Source organism: Equus asinus, chromosome 28 (assembly GCF_041296235.1).
Source record: "Equus asinus isolate D_3611 breed Donkey chromosome 28, EquAss-T2T_v2, whole genome shotgun sequence".
NCBI classification, from domain to species: Eukaryota; Metazoa; Chordata; class Mammalia; order Perissodactyla; family Equidae; genus Equus; species Equus asinus.
In genome coordinates this window covers 49,911,470-49,934,632 of record NC_091817.1, presented here as the reverse complement: position 1 = coordinate 49,934,632, position 23,163 = coordinate 49,911,470, and the positions used below count along the sequence as shown (strand labels likewise).

Below are 23,163 nucleotides of genomic sequence, written 5' to 3'. Positions count from 1 at the left end.
TCTTTGCGGCGGCAACCCTGAAAGCCTGAACAGGGTGGGCCGACATCCCGTCTCCCAGCCACCCCCTGGCCACGGCAGAGGAGAAGCGTTGGAAGCGTGGTGGTGGGTGGCCAGTCCACTGGACGGGGTGTGGCTGGGGCCTCCGGCAAAGCCCAGCCAGCCTGAGAGGCAGAGCTGGCAGACTGGCTGACAGGTTTGGAAGTGGTGGTTGAGAGGGAACCAAGGTGAACCTGCTGACCTGGGTGCCTGATGGCTGACGGTGGCCGGTAGTGGGCGGGGAGAGGTGGGTTTGGCGAAACTAAGTTGCCTTTGACAGTGAGGTGTGAGGAGGTGGGGTGGTGCTCTGTCACCCACCGGAGGAGCAGAGGGTTGACGGTGACGTTACACAAGGGTGGGGAGAAGTTGCAAGGACAAGGTGGGGCTCAGTCTTGGATATATAAGGGTCCTTGAGGGACATCTGGGTCATATGGGAGCCAGTGGTTGACAGGTCTGAGGCTCAGAAGAGGCGTGGCTGGGCTAGAGAGGGTTAGGGGCACGGGCTCCGTGTGCCCCCCAGGAGAGTGTATGGAGGGAAAGGCTGAACTCTCCGCATGTAGAGAAACAGCGGGGGTGGTGGGGGGGTCGGGGCAGGGATCATCAGGCGTCCTGGAGAGAGGTGGGAAGGTGGCAAGCACTGTCCCAGGCTGTAGCTGGACAGTGGCAGCAGGGGAGGCGGCAGGTTCTGGGGAGGAAAGATGGGGGCTTGAGGAGGAGGCAGGGCCACTGATGGTGTCTGCAGGGTGTGGGAAACTCTGGGGCTGAGGAGGGAGGGTGGGGGGTGGGCTCCAGCCTGGGCCAGTGAGCCTAGGGCTGGGGGGACTGAACCGGTGGAGAGCAGCAAGGAGCGCCGCCCTGTGCTGGGGGAACGAGTTGTCGGGAAGATGTGGCCAGGACCCAGTTGCAGTGCTCTTAACAGGCGCTGTGCTGCCCTAGAGGCTCAGAGCAGAGCCCCCATGGGGCTCCCCAGGCCTGGTGGGGCAGTGGGCGGCAGGGCCTCCCAGGTGCCAGGGCTCAGCCTGTCCCGCAGTGCAGGTCTGGAGCCGCTCAGAGGTGGGCTCTGCCTCCTGAGCTGAGCTCTCACAAGAGGCGTCACGGACCCCCCGCCCCTACTCCTTTACAGGGTAGAAACAGCCCTCCTTGGTTGCGCTGTCGCCCTCCTGTTCTCGCGGCTTTGCATGGGGCGGGGTGTGGCTCTCAGGTGGGCAAAGATTTGGCGCCCGCCTCCCCGTCTCCGGAGTCTGCATTGCGTTTTCTCATTTAAGCATCTGTTGCTCATGGGAAGCCATATCCCTGATGTACCCCAGCCCCTTTAAAAAATTTTTATTTTAAAGTTCACATACAGCAAAATTCAGTGCATTAAGTTTAATTTTTTAGGAACAACGTGCCCGGATGGCAGAGTACCGCCGCCTCCATTAGAGGCCCGGCTTGGAGGCAGAGCCTCTTGAACTCTGCGCGCAAATCCATGCAGAAGAGTGCAGAGGAGGAGCGGGCCCGAGGGGCCGTGCCCCCCAACCCAGGAGGGCAGAGCCCGGGGCTGGTCCTCGGGCCCTGAGGTGGGCGTCTACGGGACGGCAGCTTGGCTCCCCTGGACTCCCCCGCCCCCCCGACAACTTCCCTGCAGCCCAGACCCCTGAGAGGGTGGGAGCCCTGACTGTCCAGTGGCCTTGGCCACGCAGCCCTGTCCGGTCAAGCCCTGGTACTCAGGACCAGCTCAGGGCAAGCGGGAGGCGGGCAGGTGTCAGATGGGAGAGGCCTGTGGACGATGCCACGGAGACTGTTCTTGTCCAGACAGGCTCCTGGGACTGCCCCACACGAGGCCGGGAGGGACATCTGCCTTCAGCAGGAGAGTGAGTCTGGGTGGGCGGCAGGAAGCACCACACCGTTATTTTGAGGCAGAGAAAGGTCAGAGGTCAGAGTTCCCGTCTATGGGCCATAGGCTGCTGGGTAAGATTGGGTTTGGAAAAAACATCCTGCTTCAAGCAAAGTTGGAAAGGGGCTGATGCAGGGACACCACAGGGAGCCCCCAGCCAAGAAGTGACAAGACCATGCTGGACTCCGCTCGTCTGAGTTTGGCTAAGTGTTGTCTGGGTCCAGGCGTGGCACCTGCAGACTGGGGGTGCGGTGCCACGTCCCTTACGCCACTGCAGCCACCAGGGGTGCTGTGCTACCCCGCTCAGGATTTGCGCTCCCCTTGTCCAGGGTTCGCTGTGGGACTTGGTGCCCCCTCCCCTTTTCCCCTGGTGCCTGTGGGCTGCTCCCTTCTCCCCACACCAGCCTTGGCAACCTAGGGCTTCACCTTCCCCAAGACGCTCCCGTCCCTGGAGACCTGTGACTGGACGGGAGACATCCAGGCTCCCAAGACTAATCAGGGCGGGAGGGCTGTCAGCTGGCTAGAATTAAGCCGTTCCCTTTGGTGTCTGGGGCCCAAACCAGAGCTTCCGGTCCGAGCCTGGAGGGGGCAGCAGTGGGCGTAGAGGGCAGCGCCTGCTCCGTCTGTGCCCCAAGCAGGTCCGGATCACCTGGCAGGGCAGCGATCACCAGGGTGTACTATGCCTTCAAGCTGACCTGCGGCCACTAGCTGCGACTCTGGCAGGGGCCTGGCCACTCGGGACTGCAGTGTGTTCGCCGGGGGCGGTGCTGGTCGCCTGTGCCGCCACCGCAGGGCCCTCTGCTCAGAGAACTAGGCCGCTCCGCCACTGTGCTCATCAAACTGAACTTCTTTATTAAGTGCCAAAGGTCCGGCGGGCAGGGGCCCTGCTCCGCGCGTTCCCGGGGAGCGAGCGCCCAGTGCGGGGTCCCGCCGCGTGGCGCGGGCTCACTTCACGTGCTCGGCCGCGTGCGAGGAGCAGTAATACTTCTTGTGGGCGATGAAGGTGGACAGGCTGCTGAACCTGATGTTGCACAGGCGGCAGTACCTGTGGCTGCCGCCGGGCGCCGGTGCCCCCTTGCCGGGGGTCTGCGCGCCCTTGTCCGAGAGCGAGGGCGGCGTGGGCGGGCGCGGCCGCTCGGGGGACGGGGCGGGGCCGGGCCGGGGGCTGCCGGCGGCGGGGCCCGGTGGCTCGCGCAGCTCCTGGCCGTTGAGACCGTCGCGGGGGACGGGCGAGGGCGTCCGGGGCTCGGCCGGAGGCGGGGCCAGCAGCAGGCCGTGCGCCAGGCGGAGGTGCTCGGCCAGGTCCCCGCGCGCCAGGTCCCCGCGCGCCGCGCCGTTCGGGGGGCCGCAGGGGCGCGGGTCCGGGCGTGCGCGCAGGTGGCGCGGGGCGGCGGGGCACGAGAAGCGCTTGTGCGCCAGGTAGGCCTCGAGGCTGTGGAAGCTCACGCGGCAGGCTGTGCACTCGTGGTAGTCGGCCAGCGCGGGCAGGGGCGCGGGCGCGGGCGGGGGCGCGGGCGCGGGGGGCTGGCGCCGCGGCTTCTTGCTCAGGTCGATGGGGCCGTCGGCCGCGTCCGGCCCGCTTCCGCTTCCGGGCCGCGGCGACGGTGACGCCGGCGGCTCGGGGGCGTGGCCGGGCGCCGGGGGCGTGGCCGGCCCGGCCGCGTGCAGCTCGTAGAGCTTGCGGCGCCTGCGCGTGCGCACGGGCGGCGCGGCGGCGGGGGCCCCGGGTGTCCCGGCGGGGGCGGGGCGGCGCGGCGGCGGGTCGTGGCGAGACGCGCAGTAGTAGCGCTTGTGCACCGTGTAGGTCTCGTGGCGGCTGAAGCGGATGTTGCAGGCCTCGCACAGCGTCCGGCGGGGGTCGTCGTCCTCGTCCGCCCCGCTGCCCGGGCTCGGGCTGCCCTCGCTGCCCCGGCCCCCCGCCTCGGCCTCGGGCGTGGCCGCGCCCCCAGCCTCGTCCTCGCGCGCCCCGGGGCCCGGCGAGGAGCGCGCCGCGTCGGGCTCGGCGGGCGGCGGGTCGGGGGGTGCGCGCGCCGGGTTGGGGGAAACCCTAGGCCTGCGGGCGGAGGGCGCGTCGTCCGGCGGGCGGCGGCCGGAGCAGTAGAGGCGCTTGTGCACGTAGAAGTTGTTGACGTTGTTGAAGGTGATGTCGCACTCGAAGCACGTGGCGCCCTTCGGGGCCCCCGCGAAGAGGCCGGCCTGCGCGCCCGCGCCCGCCTGCAGCCGGCTGTGCACCAGCTCGGACATCTTGGCCAGGATCTCCGAGGCGGGGGGCGCGGCGGGGAACTGTGGCAGGAGGAGCGCGCCGGCCGCCAGGCCCAGCTCACCGGGGCGGCCCAGCTCGCCAGGACCCGGGCTGGAACCCGGCGTGGGACTGGAGATCTCCGCTTTCACCCTGGCCTGGGCGGGGCTGGGCGGTGACGGCGTCCGTGAGGGGACCCGGGGTCCTGGCTCTGCCTCGGGCTCCTCTGCTGCTTCCACCTTGATGCTCCTGGGGGCCGCCGGAGGCTCGCTACTGCCCCCGTTTTGGGGCACCGCCTTGGTCTCTCCGTTTGTGGCCTCGGCCAGGATCTTCCTGTCTAGTCCTGGCTGTGGGGTGGGCTCCAGGCCTAGGTCGGTGGGGGCCAGGGGCCCATGCAGGGCTGCATGCTGCTGGAAGCTGGCCAGGCTGTCTGCAGGGAGACCCCAGGGGCCACACTTCAGGGCTGGAGCAGGACCTGCCTGGGCCAGACCTGAGGAGGGGGGACGGCAGGAAGGGGAGAGCTGGGCTGGGCAGAGGTGGTGGAGGGCCCAGGCTGAAACTGACTCCCAGCTGTCTCATGGACAAGCCCCCTCCCTTCCCAGTCCTCAGGGGGGCCCCAGGGACTCACCTGGGGGAAGCTTGGCTGCAGGGTGTCCGGCTCCTGGTGAGTAGATCTCAGCTTTAGAGCCAGGCTGGCAGACCATGTGGTTGGTCACCAGGTGGCTGTAGAGAATGTCCCTTGTGGTGGAGATGAAGCCACAGCTGTGGCAAACACCTGTGGGCAGGCTGTGGTGTCAGGGTCCTGGGGTGGGCTGGGCCCCACAGACACCCACTCTGCCCGCTCCCTTCCCAGCCCCCACCTACCACTCAGGGTGTCTGTGTGCACCTTGAGGTGCCGCTCACAGTTGGCCTTGGTGGTGAAGGCCGACAGGCAGATCAGACACACGAAGGGACGTTCTCCTGGAACACAGGGTTCAGTGAGGGGCCGGCTCCTGCACCCCAGCCTGGCTGAGGACCCATGATGCAGGCTGTGTGTGGAGGGCTCTTTAAGTCCTGTCTCCTTGGCCCCTTGTCTCCCAGGACCCTGGCAAGGGCCCGGGCCTGAGCTGGCCATCCAGGTGGCCACCTGTGTTCTGGGAGCCCTGTGGGAGGCTGCGTGGTGTGGCAGGACGAACACACAGCCATGTGTGTGGCACGGGACAGTGGGCGCGCACGGGTTGTGGCAGAGGACAGTGGGGAGGGGCGTGGGACCTCACCGCTGTGGCTGCGCATGTGGATCTCCAGGGAGCTGGCACTGGGGCAGCTTTTGCGGCACTGGGGGAAGGGGCACACGCGCTCGTTGGGGTAGGTCTCCTTGGGCTTCTCGTCGGTGGCGGCCGTGGCGGGGGAGCCGGCGCTCTGGCGGCTGGCGCAGTAGTAGAGGAGGTGGGCTTGCAGGTTCCGCTCGCTCCGGTACCAGATGCCGCAGTCCTTGCACGGGAAGACGTCTTCTGTGGGGGTGAGAGGCAGGCACAGCCTGAGGGGACACCCCAGCAGCAGAGGGGGGCTGCCTGTGACCCAAGGCAGGGCAGTGGGCTCTCTGCAAAAGGAGGGTTTTGCCTGGCTGCCGGCGTCGTCCTCCAGCTCTGAGGAGTGAGGTTTGCGACCTGCTCCCTGCCTCATCACTGCCACCCCTTCTCATCTGTCCCTTTATAATCCTGGGTTCCCTTTCTGCAGATCTCCAGGCTGCCGTGGGAACACGTGGATGGGGTCTCTGAGTAAGCCCAGGATGGCCCCATGCTGCCTGTCAACAGTGAGCCCCATAAGGAGATGCTGTGGCCTCATGGGGGGCCCACGGAAGGAGTGTGGACACATTAGTGGACAGGGCGAGGCTGGGGACCGTGACATGGTCGTGTGTGTGACTTGTGGGGGTGACTGTGTGCACATGAACGTCCCCTGGGGAGGGGATGTGAGGGATGACATGGTCCCAGGTGCCTGTGGAGGAGCAAGCAAGGTGTGCGTGTGCACATGCACAGGTGCCTGAGTGGTGCATGGGGAACCCACATGAACGAATCCCTGAGCGCTTGGCCTGAGGACGAGAGTTGAGCATGGCTCCAGTGGCTTCTGGGGTGGGGTGGGCAGGGGTGAGCCAGGGGCTGCCGGGGAGGCCCTCCTGTGTCCCCACCCCGTACAGCTGGATGGCACCACATCAGTTACTGATCGAATGGTCACATTTGCGGAATTCACCAGATTTGCCCCAGCGCTGCCTCTAGCTCCCCCATTTACAGGATCGTGGGTTGCGGGCTGGTTTTGCCCGCGGGTGAGGGTTCAGACGGGCACTTCCCCGGTTTCTGGTTCTATTGTCTTTGTACCAGAATTTTAAGGAATGTTCTCTCTGTCTCTGCCCCTTGGCTGAAGGCAGCGGAGGGCCTGTTCTGTGCCTTGGCCTTGACCTTGACCTTGAGGTGGAACCGAGGGGCCCCAGACTCCTTATCTGGGTTTTCGGCTGTGGCGTGTAGAGACCAACGTATGATGTGGTTTCTGCCTCTGCAGATCAGGACGTGCTTCTCGGCCGCTGTCTCTGCTGCTTATCCTGGGCCCCACCCCCCGGAGGCTGCCACGCTTCCACCTTCTGCCTCTTTTAAGGAATTTAAGTATCTCTTGGGTGAGGTGGCCTGTCACCTCTCATGTCCCTGCTGTTTTCTGCCGACTTTTCTGCCTCAAGTCCCCTTCCTGCGGTGCTGTTTATTTCTGTTTTTCGAGTTTCCTTTTATTTGGGGGCCTCGAGGCAGCTCTGTTCTTTATGAGCTGAGGCCTTGAGCTGCGACCAGGACCTGAGAGGCCACCGGTGGGTTTGTTTTCGTATCCACAAGGTCATTGCTGGGAGCTGGGTGCCGGCTGCAGTGAGAGAGGGGGGCCGGGAGCCTAGGAAGCGCATTTGAGCCCTGGCCTTAGCCCTGCACCTTGGCGAGGAGGATCCTGGTCCCACCAGCCAGGGCTGAGCACAGGCTGACCACGGGCAGGGCCCAAGTGGGCGCAGCCCGGGGAACCTGCACCAGCGCCTCGAGGCCAGTACGACCGTCGCCCCCAGTTCACAGGCGGGAAAACTGAGGTCTGCAGTGTGGAGTGTCAGGAGTTAAACGGGTCCGATGGACTGTGGGGCTCAGGTTATTTAGCCCTTCCAGACCACCAGCTGGACGGGCCCCTGCGGAGGGGGCTGGGGCGGGGCTGGGGGTGCAGAGACGCCTGGCCTACGGTGGTTTCTGCAGTGAAACGCCCCTGGGATGTTGCTGCTTGCGGGTGAGGCACTGACACCAGGGCCTCAGACCAGGGAGCGGAAACCGAGGCCCAGAGGGGTGAGCCTGGGCTGGCTTGAGAGGAAGCCCCCCTGCCTGGGGCTCCTTGTAGCCTCCCTTGGAGCAGCCAGACGGAGAGACGGGAGGTGGTCTCTGCATGTGGTAGGGAATGAGAAGAGAGACCTTCTGGCTTCCCTGTTCCCCTGAAACCTCGATGTCCAGACGAGACTCCACTTGTTCGCCCCCACCGGCCTCTCAGTCCCCCGCTGACCCCATTCTCTGGGGCAGTGGCCTTACCCTGTCCAGCCCGGCCCCTCCACCCAGGCTCTAGGGTGCACCTCACGCCTGTGGCTCGTCCCCTGCCCCCCCGCTGCCATGTCACTAGTTTCTCGTCATTTCCACAAGCACGCAAGGCGCATCAGGATTGCTCAAGTTCCAGCAATGCAAGCCGTGTCCCCTCCACACACTTTCTTGCTCCCTGCTCCCTCAGCTGCAGTAGTTTTGGTCAAGGTCACACTGACCTCTGTGCTGCCCAGTCCAGCGGTCAGCTCTCTGCCCTTGGTCTCACCACAGCCTGGACACAGTGGACCCCCGCGGCCCGCAGCAGATGACTCGTGTTTGCAGGTCCTGCCCCAGAGCTCCCCAGAGGACTGTCCCGCTGTCTGTGCCCTGAGCCCCAGCCTGTGGCCCCAGCTCCCTCTGAAGGTGCACTTGAGCATCTAGCTGTCTCGGGGTCAGGGGTCAGGATGCTCAGAGCGGCTCTCCCAACTCCCCTGCCCACGACAGTACTGACGGAGATCCACCTGGACGGTGCACCAAAGCCCCTGCCTCGTGCTTGCTGCCTCCTCCCCACCCCACCCGGCAGGTCCCTGTTTGCTCCGACGCCCCATCTGGCCTGTCTTGTCTGCCACCACCTGCTTCAAACCATCATCACGTTCGATTTCCTCAAAAAGGTTACTTTTCTTCTGATTTTGCAACCCTGCAGTCGCCACTTAGCCTGGGTGATCCGACACTAAATCACACTGCCCTTCGCTGCTGAGAAGCCTGCCGTGGTACCCTTGGTGCGAGAGGAACCCCAGCCCTGGCCGGGAACCACCCTGGGAGGTTTCCCTCCCTCATGCCCGCCATACTGCTGGCTCTGGCCATGGTGACCCCTCGCTGGCCTCGGCCCCACGGGCTGTGCACTCAGCTGCTCTTTCCCGGTATCTGGGTCCTGGCCTGTCACCTCATCAGAGTGGTTCTCATGGGTACCCCAATAAAGGACCCTCCCCGCCACCGTCCCATCATGTCACTGCTGTCCTTCCTTGTGGGATGTGCCCATGCCCTCAGGGCGGGCCAGCGCCCCCACCTCTGTGACCGACTATGTGGTTCAGCGTGGAGGTTAGAGTGTCCTATTTGACTCTCAGGATGACCATTTGAGGCAGACTGTCGTGACGAGGAGCGAGGGACCAGCACACCAGGTGTGTTCATGGGGCTGTGGCTGCCGCTCAGTGTCCACGGCGCATGTCAGTGACGCTGAGGCTGAAACCTGCCCGTGCGCCCTGCATGCCCCTGGGAGGGCAGGGCAGGTTTGTGCCTGCTCGCCGGGCCTTCCCAGGCTGCGACCCGAGCCCTGGGCCCTGCTGACCACCTGGCTCCTCTCTGCTGGGCTGCCCCTTCGGTATCTGCCGCCCAACCACTTGGTCCTCTCGGGCTGGCTGTGTGGCCTTGAGCCCCCCACTGGGACCCCACCTTCAAGGCCCCCGTGCACGTCCCTGCACCACACCTCCTCCATTGCTCAGATCCCGGCGGTGACAGATCTTTGCAGATCTTGAGCTCCTGGGCGCCACTGCAGCCCCGCGCCTGGGCACTGCCATGGAGCTGCGGTGGCACGGGCAGGTGTACTCACTGTTGATGACCGCCGTGGCCAGGATGGACGCCATGCCGGCCTGCTGGGGCAGGAGCTGGATGTCGGTGTGTGACGAGGCCGGGCCCTCAGGCTCCGCCGGCTCCTCCTTCACAGGGTGGCTGGGGGCCCCGCGGGGCTCAGCCGCGAGGCGCACGCTCAGCAGTCCACCAGCCGGCACCGGCTTGGTGAGCCTGCACCAGAGGGCTTCGTCTGCAGGGGAAGGAAGGGCCTCGTGACGGAGGGCCCGCGGCCTGTGTAGCGCCTCCCCGTCTCCTCCTCATGGCCCCTCTGTGCTGCCCCATCTCAGAGACCAGGGTTTGGAGTCAGGGTGGGGAATGGAGCCAAGGCCATGGTCAGGGAGCGGCCATGCCCAAGTCATGCTGTGGCTGTCAGTTTCCACGGTGAGCCATCTTGCCTCCATGGGGTGACTGGGTGGTCCCTGGGGCCTGTGCACTCCTTGAGTCTCCCTGCCCTGCGGCCATCCAGTGGGACGCCCTGAGGGTGGCCAGCAGAGCTGCCCCCTTTTCCAGAAGCGGTGGCATGTTGGACAGGTGGTGGAGGGCCTGGTGGTGGTGGGTCCCGCCCTACCACGTCCTCCTCCCTGCGCGGTGCAGCTGTTCCCTCGGCGGCCTGCAGGGGGCAGCCTTGGCCAACAGGACCCAGGCTGGGCTGCCCACCGTTGCCTCCAGCGGCTGGCAAGGAGGCCGCCGGGAACCTCCCAAGAGGCGCAGGCCCTACTCGGACGAGGCCACCTCGCTAGCGTCAGCGTTGCAAGGACCCCTGTTCCACCTGGGCAGACACAGGTGGTCGGAGCCCTGCTGAGCTGGCCAGCAAGAGGGGCAGGCCAGGCAATGTTAACTGGCCCACGTCCCAGGTGGGTGTGCCGACCCACAGCTGACCGCTCGCTGCCAACACTGGCACTCAGGTGCCTTCCGGCTGCTCTCTGGGTCCTCAGAGCACCCTTTGTGGGGAGGAGGGGCTGGGGGCCTTTCCCCCCATGGAGGGGGAAACTGAGGCACACGGGTGAAGTGCTGGCCGGGGTGTGTGGGGTTGGCAGGATGGAGAGCCAGGTCCCCAGATGCTGAGCTCTGCACCCCTCTGCACCCCCATCATGCCCAGGAGGCCCCCAGGGGTTATGGTGGGGGTGTGTGTGGGAGCAGCCCCAGGCTTGGCCCCTGCCCACCCCACGGCCTTGGCTCTGTCCTAAAGAGAGTGCCCTCAGGACGGAGCTGCCTCCACTTGGCTGAACATGCTGTGTGCTCAGGACATGACGACAAGGGCAACACCCCCAGAACATTCTAGCAAACGGAGCCCCCCCGTGGGGGAATGAGGCCGATTTCCCGTGGTCAGTGGGTGTGCAGCCCTCCTGGGCGGCCACGTTCCGGCGGACAGCCCGTGCTTGGCTGTAGAAGTTGTCACGTCATCTGCCCCACATCCTCCTCCTGGGCCTGCACCGCCTCGACTGTGATGGGGGCCCCGCCACCCTGATCCTCACACACGGAAGACCGTGCTGCACTGTCCTCGGGATGAAACCACCCAAGGCAGGTGGGACCAAGGCGATGGAGACGGAAGCCCCGCCCCGCGCCTACACGGCCTGACCTCTGAACTGAGAATGAGGGCAGTGAGGACCCCTGTCCTGCTCTCCCTCCTCCCTCCCAGGCCTCCCTCCTGGGCCACTCCTTTTAGAAGATGCAGGGAGGCAGGAGCGAGGCCAGGGCAGAAGCTCTTGGGCCACCAGCCACCGTGCCTGGCCAAGCTCTCTGGTCAGCCTCACACAGCGATGGAGGCCCCAGAAGGTAAGGGGCTGGCCCCAGGCCCCACAGCTGGGATTGTACCTGGAGCGAGCCAGACTGTGCAGGGCCCTGGGCCAGTTGGCACCTGCATCCACCCCTGCCAGCCCACCTGTCCTGGGCTCCTCCGCTGACCCCAGAGGCCCTGAGAATGGCCATCGCCTGGGCCTGGAGGAGCAGCAGGATCTGGCCTCCTGAGACCCCCTCCTCCCGCCCCAGGGCTGGCCTCTGTCTGGCCCCAGATGGTCTTCAGTCAGGGCACTGGGGGTGTGGTGGCGGGGTGGCAGCCCCAGGCCCAGCCCTGAAAAGCTCGCCTCTCACCTTGGGCGAAGCAGGCTGGTTTCCCTTTAAGGGCTGGCCCAGGGACAGCCAAGTGACCCCCGCCTTCCGGAAAGCTGCGAGGGAAGCGCCGTGATACCAACCCTTCCTGTAGATCTCCATGTTGGCCTCGTCCTTGGTCAGGGCCGGGGGCAGTGTCCTCAGCCAGCAGGCCTCATCCTCCAGCAGCAGGGCAAGGGCCGGGCTCTGGGGGCAGGAAGGAGCAGTCAGCAAGGACAAGTCGTGCCCTTGGACACAGCCCGGACGAACCCAGCTGGGGGGTCCCCACGGGCCACGTGAGGGGAAGCCTGAGAGACCGCCTGGCGGGGTGGCCAGGCCAGGCTGTGGACCGGCTCCGCATCAGCACTGAGCTGCGACAGAGACACGGCAGGGAGCCGGCACCTTCCGTGGGTCTGGCATTGGGTTCTCTTGGAAACTGAGGTCAAGCAGCTTGTTCAGGGTCGCAGAGCCAGTGAGTGGCAGAGTGGGGATTTACACCCAGATTGGTGCTTTCCCCTTGCCTCCTCCTCCCAGTGGCTGCTGGGTGCTACCTCACAGCCCACAGAGTGCATGGGGCTGGACCAGCCAGGCTCCTCCCACAGAGGCCCCCAGAGGCCTCCAACACGAGCTCTGTGGGCTGAGGCCGAGATCGGCCCAGAGGAGACGGCATCTCCCCAGAGAGGGACTTGCGTGTCCTCCCCGACAAAGGGGCTCCCCCTCGCTGCTGGGCACGGCAGCCCACCTTCACCCCGTACATCCTGGTGCCGGCACATGGCGGCGGACACTCCAAGAACACCTGCCTGGGCCCAGCCACTCTCTGAGGTCCGCAGGCAGCAAGATGTCCCCTTGCTGAGCTGGCTCAGCCCCAGCCCCTCCCTGCCGCTCCCAGAGACGGAGATCGGTGTGTGGGGTCCGCCCTGGGCCCACCCAGCCTCGCTGGCAGCCCAGAAAGCACATTGCCCTTTTCCCATCTCACAGGTAAGGAAACTGAGGCACGGGCAGGCGAGGGGAGGGCAGGGACAGCCTGTGCCAGCCCTGCCTCGCCCAGCCATGCTCTCTCCCCGCAGCTGGGTCTGCAGCCTGGCCTGTGCAGCGCCGGAAGGAAGGAGCGCTCTGGGCTGGTCCTCTGGCTGCCAGTAGCCACAGAGGGGGGTGGCCTGATTTCCAGAGCCCAGGCCCCCGCCCGCCAGGCAGCAGAGGAAACACAGGGCTCCATCCCAGAACTGCTGGGGGCGTGGGAGGGGCTGCCTGCGCCCCACTCTGGCCTGGCCCTGGTCAGTGGAGGAGACAAGGTGCAGGTCACGGCTGGAGGGCGGGCTGGTGGACAGAACCCCCCCCCCAGCTTTGCCCCAGGAGGTTGGGGTGACCGCTGCTGCTCCCCGGTTCTGGCTGGCTCCTCTGCCTGGAGGTCCCCAAGCTCAGTCACTGGGTGCTGTATGGAAAGGCACAGTGTGTGTCCACTTTGGGTATTTTTCTTTGTTTTATGCAAATAAATGCTTTTTACTCAGAAATTTGTGCATCAGGACGTTTAACTGAAGAACTGGTGTCACTTGCTGTCCCTGGAGATGCTGCCACATGGATGGAGGAGGGTTTGTGCAGCCCAGGGCCACACACGGCAGTCGGCCAGGATGCTACCATGGCAGGAAAGCCGGGGCAGTGATGGTATGTGGGGCGTCCTCTGGCAGGTTCCGGGCACCTCCCTGCCAGGTCTGAGCCCACAGCATCTGTCTTACTGGCCTTTGCTTGCGGGGACCACAAGGGCTCCGGAGCTGGGCATCAGGGTCCAGTCCAGTCTCAGCCTCCCCCACTGTGACCTTGGGCAGGGCACCATGCCTCGACCCACGGTGGCCCCTGTGACCACCTCTGTGACTTGTCCCCATCCCGTTGGAGACTCGGGAACCTGCAAGATCAGGCCTGTGGCTGGGCACTCCCGGTGACAACTCCCAGGAGGCTGGGGCACCCCGGCCCGTGGACACCCTGGCCCCGGGAACAGAACCTGCCGTCCCAGCACCACTGCCCTCCCTGGCCCTTGGCATGTCTCTGCAACCGAGTCATGACCTGCTGCTTGGCGCTGTGGCCCAAGCCCACGTGCTCACTCCAGACGGGTCCTCATCCTGCCACCTGCTTGCAGGGCGGGTCATGTCTGTGACTCAGTTTCCCCGAGGGCATCAGGAAGTAGCAATCTGTGTGAATCCCTCCCTTCCAACAGTGTCCACTCGGCCCGTGACCAGCACACAAGCCTGGCGTCCTTGCTCCTGCCTTCCCTTGGCCAGCAGGATGCAGCAGGCAGGGACTGCGCCTTTGGGCCCAGAAGGCTGGCGTCCACCGGGGCACCCGCCAGCAATCAGCACGTGCTGACGTGGGGCCAGCATCTCCCCTGCGGAGCCTGCCTGGGTGGGCCGGTGCAGGTGGCAGTGGTGATTCTGACCGCTGCAGATCGGGGCAGGCCGGGGGACAAAGCGGCACCAGTGGGGTGGGTCCATTGGCAGGTGACCATTGGCTCCCATGTCCCAGCTGCGCCGACCTGGGCCAGCAGCTCGCAGCCAGGAGGCGGCCGGGGCCTCCCCAAGCCTCTAATGAATATTAATGAGTGGAGGAGGGCGAAAAAATTAATCTGCCTGATCCTCTGATGGGCGTGCGGTAACGATATGAAATCTAATTATTCGTCCCAATATTTCTAAACCCTCAAACTGAGACTGACAGCTTCCCGGGCGGTTTAATGCTTATCACTCTGGGAGCGCGTGTTCGCGGCTTGATAAAGCAGCCCACAGCCTGCTGACGCGGCAGAAGCCCAGTTTCCCTGCCCCTTCCCACCTTCTGAGGGACGAGGCGCCATGTCCCGCTGGCCGTGCCTCCCGCCGAGGCCCCCTATTCACCGGGCACCCGATGAGTGGCTGCCCCGGGCGGTGCAGGACCCTCAGTGAGGGTGGACCGGGGGAGGGGGACAGGCGGGGAGGAGGGGGCCTCCATCCTCCCCCCACCTGACCCCAGGAGGAAACACGCCAGGATGTCCAGGGCTTCCTGACCAGGCCCTTACCCTATGCGCTCAGCCCCTGCTGCTCGGGGAGGGCCTGGCCCCCACTTACACGGGGAAGGTGGGACGGGTGGGGTGTCCCTGCCAGCCTGCAGGGCTATCAGCCCACGGCTCCAGGGAGGGGAGCACGGCCGCCCGCCTGCCTCTGCCCTGGCCTGGGGACGGCGTGCGCAGGCCAGCCCTGAGCTAGAGCCACCCCCATACCAGGCAGCGGACCCCCGAGAGGGCCGAGGACGCTGGGGGGGCAGGTGTCAGTCCCGCTGGCCCTGTGGAGGGGCCCACTCAGCGCTGGGCTCCTGGTGATATATTTTCTTTTCTTTCCGAAACCCAGTTGCGAGCAGCCCTGGGACAGAAGCCCTTTTCTCTGGTGGTTGAAGGCTCTGGGCCAAGTCAGCCCCCTTCCCGGCCCGGCCCTGCCCATGGGCAGCGGGGTGCAACCCTGGGAGGGGCTCTTCATAAGGCCCCGCCTGGCCCTGCTGCTGAAACCATCAGAGAAGAGGGTGCCGCCGTCCTCCACGGGCACCCAGGCTCGGGCCGCGCTCGCCCTGGACAGGCCGTGTCGGGGTCAGCAAGAAGCCCCACCCCTGCCCTGCCTGCAGCCCCTCGGGGTTGCCCCCTCCCTCCCTCCTGGCTCTGGCTGGCCCACCAGCCCGGGATAACTAACAGCGGCCACTTTAAATCCTCCGGCGCATCTGAGAACCCTCCTTGTTCCCCCAACAAAGAGGTCAGTGTCTGGATGCCGTGCCCGCTGATAACCATCGGAAACCCTATCTCCACCGCATCCGCCGTGACAGCTTCATCTGAGGCTGCTCCCAAACCTTGCTGTGCATCTCATGAAGCAGCCTTGAGGGGAGGGGGCCCCGGCCCAGGGAGCCAGACAGCCCGGCAGAAGGCCAGGGGGGCTGCCGGGGCCCCCCAGGTCACTGCGGGCAGGTAATGGAGGTCAGGCCTGGGGTGGGCTCTGATGGGGGCCTGCACCCACCTCCCTCGTCCTGCAGCCCATACTGAGGAGCCCCCGCTGTGTCCCGCTCACCCGGCCCAGAGGCAGCCACCTTTCCGTCCTTGGCCCCTCTGGTCTCCCCCAGACCTGGTGAAGAACCCATTTCACAGGTGAGCAGACCATGACACAGAGGTGAAGGACGTCCAAGGCCATGGGAAGTGTCTGTGCACACATGGGACCAGAACTCGGGTCTGTGTGATCTCCACCCAGCACTGCAGCCTTGTCATTCACTCACTCATTCATTCATTCAGTCAAGAGTCCGGGGCCTGCTGTGTGCCAGGTGCGGTGGCACCGAGAAGAACAGAATAGCAGTCTCTGATCTCCCGCATGGACACTGGAGTTGGGAGGCCAGCAAGAAACAGCCAGTGGAAGCCGGGAGGAAAGTGCTAGAGAAACGGGGACAGGCTGAGAAAGAGGGAGTGAGGCCTGGAGTGGGAGAAGATGTGTGGACAGCAGTGAGCTGGGATGACAGAGGGGAGGGGAAAGCCGCAGGCGGGGACAGCAGGGGGCGGGGTCGGCTTAGGGGAAGGGCAAGCAGGGGGAGGGGACAGCAAGGCGTTGGGCCACGTGGCCCCCAGTCCCTTTCCTGGGGGAGGCCCTGGGCTCAGGGAGGCGGCCAGCTGTAAGGTGGGCCTGGGGCCCTGGCCCAGGGAAGGGGCGGCCAGGGCTGAGAAGGACAGACCTCTTCCAGCCCCAGCTCAGGTTCTTTCTGGCGTGTTAGGAGGGTCCCAGAGCCCCTTCCGGCCCACAGCACCTCCCAGGCCCTGCGGCACTTTCTCAGCCCCTGAGGCTGCAGGCAGGCAAACTGCGGCATGCAGAGGAGGTGCCAGGGCCCAGGGAGGCCGGCAGCAGGGCTCAGGTCTGGGGTGTGTCCCCAGGAGGGCGTCTGCCTCTCAGAGCGCCCCACGCTGCGCTCTGCTCTGACCTGTCCACCCCCCAGGGGTCAACCTGGCCTGGCCCCGGCTCAGCCGCTTGCTAGCTCTGGGCAGCGGCCGGGGGTGGGGGTGGGGAAGGGGAGGCTGCTGAATGTGGCCCCGAGATATGTCATCAGCGCCTGTGGCTGTGACCTTGTCTGGAAAAAGGGTCTCTGCACGTGTGATTAAATGTAGGGTAATCCAGACGCAGTCACCCTGGGGGACCCAGGTGAGTCCTCATCCAATGACGAGTGTCCCCAGAAGAGAAGGGATGGAGGAGACGGAGGCAGAGGGGGGACTGCTGCGTCTCCAGGCCGAGGAACCCCAGCACCGCCGGCAGCGTGAGGAGAGGAGAGGCTGGAGCCGCCCTCCCTCAGGGACCCCTGCGACCCCTCCACTTCTACTTCTGGCCTCCAGAACGGAGAGAGAACACACTTCTGCTTGAGACACCAGGCTGAGGCGCTCTGTTACAGCAGCCACAGGGAACTGACATTCTGGGCCCTCTTTGAGCCTCAGTTTCCTCATCTGTACCATGGGCCAGTTGGGTCAGCAGAGTTGGCGTGAGCTCCAGCCCCGGGCCTAGTGACCCGTGGGCTCCCCTACAGTTATGTGGGAGGGTGGGGGGCACAGCGCAGGGCCTTTCCCACGGGACCCCGTGGGGCTACCGGGTCCACTGGGCGAGGCTCCTGGGAGCCCCGGGGCGTGGACAGGCCCAGGGGCTGCTGAGGGAGGAAGCAGTCCTGGGGCAGGGACGTGGGCAGGACCGACCGGTGGGGGCCCCGATGCTGCTCAGCTGGTGCCCAGCCCGAGGGTGCCAGAACCGCCTGCCGTCAGGGTGTCTCCCCACGTGCCGCGTTACCAATCCACTTCCCAGGGAGGGCCTCGAGGCTGACGGCTGTGGGCAGCAGCAGGGCGCCCACACACCCCAGGAAAGGGACGCCTGACATGGACCTCAGAAGGAGGGGAGCAGAGCCGGACGTGGAGCGGCTCGCGGTGAGTCCCATCTGGGTACGGAAGGACCTGGCAGCGCCCCACACTGGGCCCGGCATCCCAGAATTCACCAGGGAAGCCGCTCAGTGCTGGGCTAGGGGGGTCTTCCCAGTGTGTCCCGTGTCCCTTAGGAATCTATTAGCTATTATAAACAGATGTAAATGAGAATTAAAGAGGGAGACGGGGACATCAACAGGCGTGCACCTGGGGGTCCTGCCTCAGCCCCCCACCGGCCAGAGGCCCCAGCCAGCGCTTGCCCTGCTGTGAAGCCGACTCTGCTGTGGCAATGACCCTGATACCAGCCGTTGGGCTTCCTGCATGGAGGGCTGCTCAGAGCCCGTGGTGCCCTAAGGGCCCCAGCTCCACTCCCTCTCCAGGTGAAGGACAGAGGAGGCCCACCCAAAGGCCCTTCTATGCTGGGCCCTGCATGAGACCACATGGCAGGTCAGGGCCCAGGGGCGCATCTCTCTTTCTCGAGCGGGGGCTTTTTCCCACTGGACCTGCTGCCCTGCTCGCCACTCCCGGCTCTCACTGAAGTCACAGTGGCGTCATGTCTAAAGTGGGTCAGCCCTGGGGGGACGACTGGATAGATAGATGGGCCAAGCCCATGATGGGTCAGTCTGGGGGTGAAAGAGTTTATTTGTTCGTTCATCCACCCATCCACTCACCCATCCATCCACCCATCCATCCACACACCCATCCAGCCATTTACCCACCCATCCACTCACCCATCCATCCATCCACATGTCCACCATAACCCACCCACCCATCCACCATCCATCCATCCATCCATTCATCTATTCACCCACCCATCCACCATCCATCCGTCCACTCACCCATCCATCCATCTACCCATTCACCCACCCATCCATCGCAAACATTTCTTTTGTCTCTGACTACAAAGTTTTGAGGTGGCTGGGCCTCCGAGCCCTGGGTTTCCAGAAGTGGAAGCTGCCTGAGATCCTCCAGCAAGATGGTGCTGGACCTGACTCTCGACCCCTGGCCAGGTTCTGTGCACTCTGTGTCCTTTTTGGGGCTCCCCCGGCTCCCGCATCTTTTGATGCGTGCAGAGACTGTGGGGGGAGCTCTGCCTGCCCCTCCTCCTGCCCGAAAGCACCAGGCCTAAGGAGACAGCAGGGAGGGGCGCCACACCCCTCGGCACCCCTGTCCTTCCTCCCTCTCCGAACAACAGAGACAACTGCCTGGTGGCTGATAGGCCCATCTGGGGCAGGAGGTGCGCGGGGAGGAGAACTGGGACCCATCAGCTGAGGCTGATAAGGGGCCCGCTGAAATGTTAGCAAAAATATTTAGACAATAAATGAAGTATCGGGAAGGCGTGCGTATCTTTAAGAAATCAATCATCTTGTACGGTGTGTCTGGACACTCGGCGCCAAGGCGGAGATAGCGCCCGCTGGGGAGATAAGGGTTAATCAAGGATTTCATTCTGCAGGAGATAAAGCTGCGGGAAGCGCGGGCGGCTCCTTCCTCCCCGGGCTCCTCTGCAGGAGCCTCAAGGGCTGCTGGCCTCTCTGGCGCTGGCTTCCTGGCTCCCCTCGGACAGCGTCTCCCCGCCTGCAGAGGGTTTCCAACCTCGTGCGAGTGCGAGTCTCCCCAGGCTGACCTCACCCCAGGCCCAAGGGGGACAAACCCCCAGAGAGGAGGCTACGGGCAGAGGGGAGGGCCGGGCAGGATGCAGTGGGGTCCTGGGCCAGCGTGGTGTCTCCCGCCCCTCAGTCCCATCCTTGGGGAGCCTGCGGGGTCTCTGGGGTGGGGCGGACCTGGGTTCCAGTCCTCCCTTTGCTATTTGATCCTGGTCTCTAACCCCCTGGAGCCTCAGTTTCCTCATCTGTAAAATGAGGACAGCAGTACCCGCCTACAGGGTGGGGGGAGGGAACGAGGGGCCAGGCGTGAGGACAGGCGCACAGTGGTGTGTGTGGAGCGAGTGTGGAACGCACACCCGCTCATCTTGTAAAGGGCTGACTGTCCCCAGAGGAGGGAGGAGAGGAGAGGTGCAGGTGCCGCTCAGACCACACTGACACGCCCAGTTCTCCGCCACCTGGCTTTGTCCCGTCACTGCTTATATGTTTTCTTGACACTTGGAGAGTTCAGAGATGATAACCACGGAGCTCCCAGCCCACCCGCTCCTCCTTCCAACCATTAACTGCCCCTCAACAGCTTGCCCTCTGAAGAGTCAACTGCTACTTGCATGCCTCCAGTGACGGGAAGCTCACTACCTACAGAGCCAGCTCTAAATACCACAGCCTCCATCCCACAGCGGAGCCTAAATCAGGCTCTTTCCATGGAGTTGAAATCTGCCACTTGGAGCTTCTGCTGTTCCGTCCCTGCTCGGGGCCCTGGGACGAGAGGGTCCCCCTCCTGCAGGGCTGCTGTGCCCTGCGGTAAGCCCCCACCCGCTCCTGTGTGTAAGAAGACCTGGGCTGTGGGTCAGGCTAGGTCAGGATCTGGGGGCCTGGCCTCAGGAAACTGAAGTCTCCTGGGGTCCACACGTGGGTCATCTCATTTAATCCACTCCACCACCCTGGCCACTTCACAGACCACCTCCCTCTGCAGGGAGGGTGGAGCGTCTGCAGGCTCAGGCTTCAAGGGCCCTTCAGGGAACCCCTGTGGCCCCCCCCGAGGTCTCAAAGGCTAAGGAAATGGAGGCTCAGAGAGGTCAGGGGCCTGCCTGGGGACACACAGCAAAATGGCCATGGGGTAGGAGACCCTGGGATCTGCACCCTGCGACATGGGGACATGGGGACAGCTTGGGCATGAAGGTGGGTGCCCTCGGTCCTGGGCAGCCTCCCACAGCCTCGCTGAGCACCTGGACAAGCACTGCCCCTTTGAGCCAGGCAGTTCAGCTGCCATAGGCTATGTGGGTGGCCTGGGGGGGCCTCAGCTGGGTTGCACATCTGGACCCCAGGAGACTTCAGTTTCCTGAGGCCAGGCCCCCAGATCCTGACCTAGCCTGACCCACAACCCAGGTCTTACACACAGGAGTGGGTGGGGGCTGTAAGTGCCAGTCTGAGGGTGTGCAGCTGGGGATTCTGCCTGTGGCTCCCCACCAGCGCCGCGGACACTGCTGCAGGCCAAGTTCCTGGGGCCCGGTTTCTGCGGCTGAGAAGTGGGGGCTCTAACTGCCAGGTGGAGCTGGTTAGAGCTTCAGGGCAGCATCTGGCCTCCAGGTGTGGGGGAAGCCTCACTCATATAGCACCACCACTGCCCGAAAACTAAGCAGAGGCTGACAGGAGGCCCACACCTGGGGCCTCGGGACCAGGAGACCCAGCACCACAGGGCACCTGCCAGCAAGTGCCTATCCTGGATCAAGCCACACCTGAATGCCACATCAAGAATCAAAAAGGGCTCAGGCTACAGCTGCACCTGCACATTTGGGGTGCCTGAGCCTGGGCTTGAGGGAACCAACCCGGGTGCTGTCTGGCCTCCCAGGCAAGTGCTGTCAGGGCTGGAGGTGCTTCCCAAACGCCCCTCCTGCACAGGCCTCTCCCATTTCCCGTCACACCATTCGATGTCTATTCCACCGGCCCGTCCCTATGTACTCGTCTCCCACACACTGATGCCCTTTCTTTACTGAAACGTATTTTAAAAGGAGCCTTTGCACCCCCTGTGAGAGGTCACCAGACCGACTTGCCGTAAAGAGAAGGTGGTAACCCCAAGATGGATGACGACTCAGTGGTAGGGACCGCACTGCCTCAGAAGGCACTGTCCGGGAGGCTCCTGAGTGACAGAGCAAGATCAGCAGGGCTGGAGGAGCGTCTAGGACACTCGGGTACCACGGTGCCCTCTCCCTGTCGTCAGAGGACCCCGAGGAACGGAAGCAGAGTGACTTTCACCCTCTGCTGCGGCTGTCCCCAGGCGCCCCAAAACCACCTTGCCTAGCACCACGGCGGCCCCGCCTATGAAGTCCCTGCCTGCCACCCCAGCCACAGGCCGGGTCCAGTTCCAAGACTGGGCTCCTGTTGCTTCCTCCTCTTGAACACCCTTCTCTGCCTTGCCCACTTCTACTCGTGCATCAAGGGTCAGCTTAAGGAGCTCCTCCTCCAGGAAGCCCTCCTTCAGCTCCCAGGCAGCTCACCTCTGTGCCCTCCGGGTCCCTGCTCCGCAGGCCCGCACCTCCCGATGTGCTCCACTCGAGGGGCAGGTGCTCCCGGGCTGGAGTCTAACCCGGGCCTGGCTCAGCTGACCGCTGCCCAGTGGCTGGTGGGTGGCTGCCAGGGGTCGGGGTTCCTTACCGGTTCCTCCTGCCCGGGGGACGAGGCTCTGCTCTGGATGCTCCCGCGGAATGGGCCCCAGGACAGGCCCTCGGCGAGGCTACATCGAACCCGCACGCACCTCTGCCCGTCCTGCGGCACCAGCTCCAGCTCGTCTGCGGGGAGAGACAGCAGAGGCGTGAGGAGCCTGGCCCCGGTGACTGCCCAGCCCCGCCGCCTGCCCAGGTCCAGCCCACCTCTGTAGCCCCTATCCCCCCAGGGGCAGCCAGGGGGCTGTGCGGCCGGGGAGGGAGGGCGGCCCTGTGGGTCTGGGCCTAAGTTACAAGGGACGGTGGCTGGTGCCCGGTTCTGGGGGCCAATGTGCTGCAGACGCAAGACAAGGAGGGGCCTGCAGCTGGGCCTGAGGCTCGGGGACCGCGTCCACTGTGTCGGGGACTCGCATGCCCTGGGGACCACTGCCGCTGCACTGGGGACATGTGTGCCGTGGGGACCGTGGCCACTGCATCATGGACATGTGTGCCCTGGGGACCTCAGCTCCTGTGTTGGGGACACGCGTGCCCTGGGGACCGCGGCCGCTGCATCGGGCTGTGTGCCTCATGCAGCCCAGGTGCGTGGAGACCTGTTGGTGCCTGGGGTGCGTGCGTGCAGCCAGGTCACCTGCTGCTTATGTCGGGGCGGGAAGAGAGCAGGGATGAGGATGGTGAGGAGACCACCCTCCTGTCCCCTCCGCACGGCCCCCCAGCCCCTTCCCACTGGCTGGAACCCCAAATCCACAGAGCGAGCCTGTGAGGGCAGCTGTGGAAAAGCTGGGCCTCAGTTCCCATGTCTGTGAGATGGGGACCCCGACCTTTCCTGCCTCCTCATGTTGGTGTGAGGACCATGTGAGTCAATCCACTGAGCAGGCTCAGCACATGGCCCCACAGGGGGGAAACCGAGGCATGGTGTCACGCAACGCCCCCTGCGGCCCTCGGCAAAGCCAGAGTCTGCGCCTTGGTGGTGCTGAAGTCAGCTCTGTCCGCTCCCTGCAGGGAGGCCGGGACAGGGGCTGGCGGGGACCCCAGGATGCAGCTGCCCCCACGCACCCTCCCTAGCCCTCCGCTCAGTCTCTGGAAAGGTCGGGACCCTGACTCTCGCTGAGGCCTGTGGCCAGCCGTGGCCTCCCCGCATGGCCTGTCTCCCCGAGGGTGTGGCACGCCGGGGGCTGCCGCTCGCTGTGCCTGGGCTCCGCCAGGTCGCGCAGCCTGGGCCGTGGTGCCCGTGGCACAGTGAGGGTGGCAGCATCTGCTGTGAGCCCCGGTGACGGTCATTCTCACGGGGGGCACCCTGGGCCCAGCCTTGCCACACGTCCACCTGATCCTGTGAGGTGGGCTGAACAGTGGCCCCAAAAGACACGGCCACCGGCACCTGTGAATGTGCCCTAAGTCAGGACCTGAAGGTGAGACCATCCTGTGGCAGCCGGTGAGCCCCACATCTCGTGACAAGGGTCCTCAGCAGAGACACAGAAGACAAGACACGGGGAAGAAGCCCGTGTACAGGCAGAGGCAGAGGCCGGAGAGATGTGGCCAGGGGCTGGACAG

The 23,163-nt window shown here is 65.0% G+C and overlaps 1 protein-coding gene across 2 annotated transcripts in view; it reads right to left on the bottom strand.

The window, feature by feature from the left end:
• Positions 1-1,319: 1,319 nt before the first annotated feature.
• ZFPM1 (zinc finger protein, FOG family member 1) overlaps positions 1,320-23,163 on the bottom strand; it is a 73,463-nt gene continuing 51,619 nt past the window's right edge. The window contains exons 4-10 of one of the 2 annotated variants that reach the window (XM_070500276.1): positions 21,608-21,741; positions 11,524-11,626; positions 9,312-9,521; positions 5,405-5,638; positions 5,013-5,108; positions 4,777-4,923; positions 1,320-4,638 (exon numbers count right to left, since the gene is read on the bottom strand). In XM_070500276.1, coding sequence (XP_070356377.1) covers positions 2,855-4,638; positions 4,777-4,923; positions 5,013-5,108; positions 5,405-5,638; positions 9,312-9,521; positions 11,524-11,626; positions 21,608-21,741 — 2,708 coding nt within the window. In that variant the 3' untranslated portion in view covers positions 1,320-2,854. The remainder of the gene's footprint in view (positions 4,639-4,776; positions 4,924-5,012; positions 5,109-5,404; positions 5,639-9,311; positions 9,522-11,523; positions 11,627-21,607; positions 21,742-23,163) is intronic. The other variant, XM_044761795.2, reaches the window with a different exon arrangement.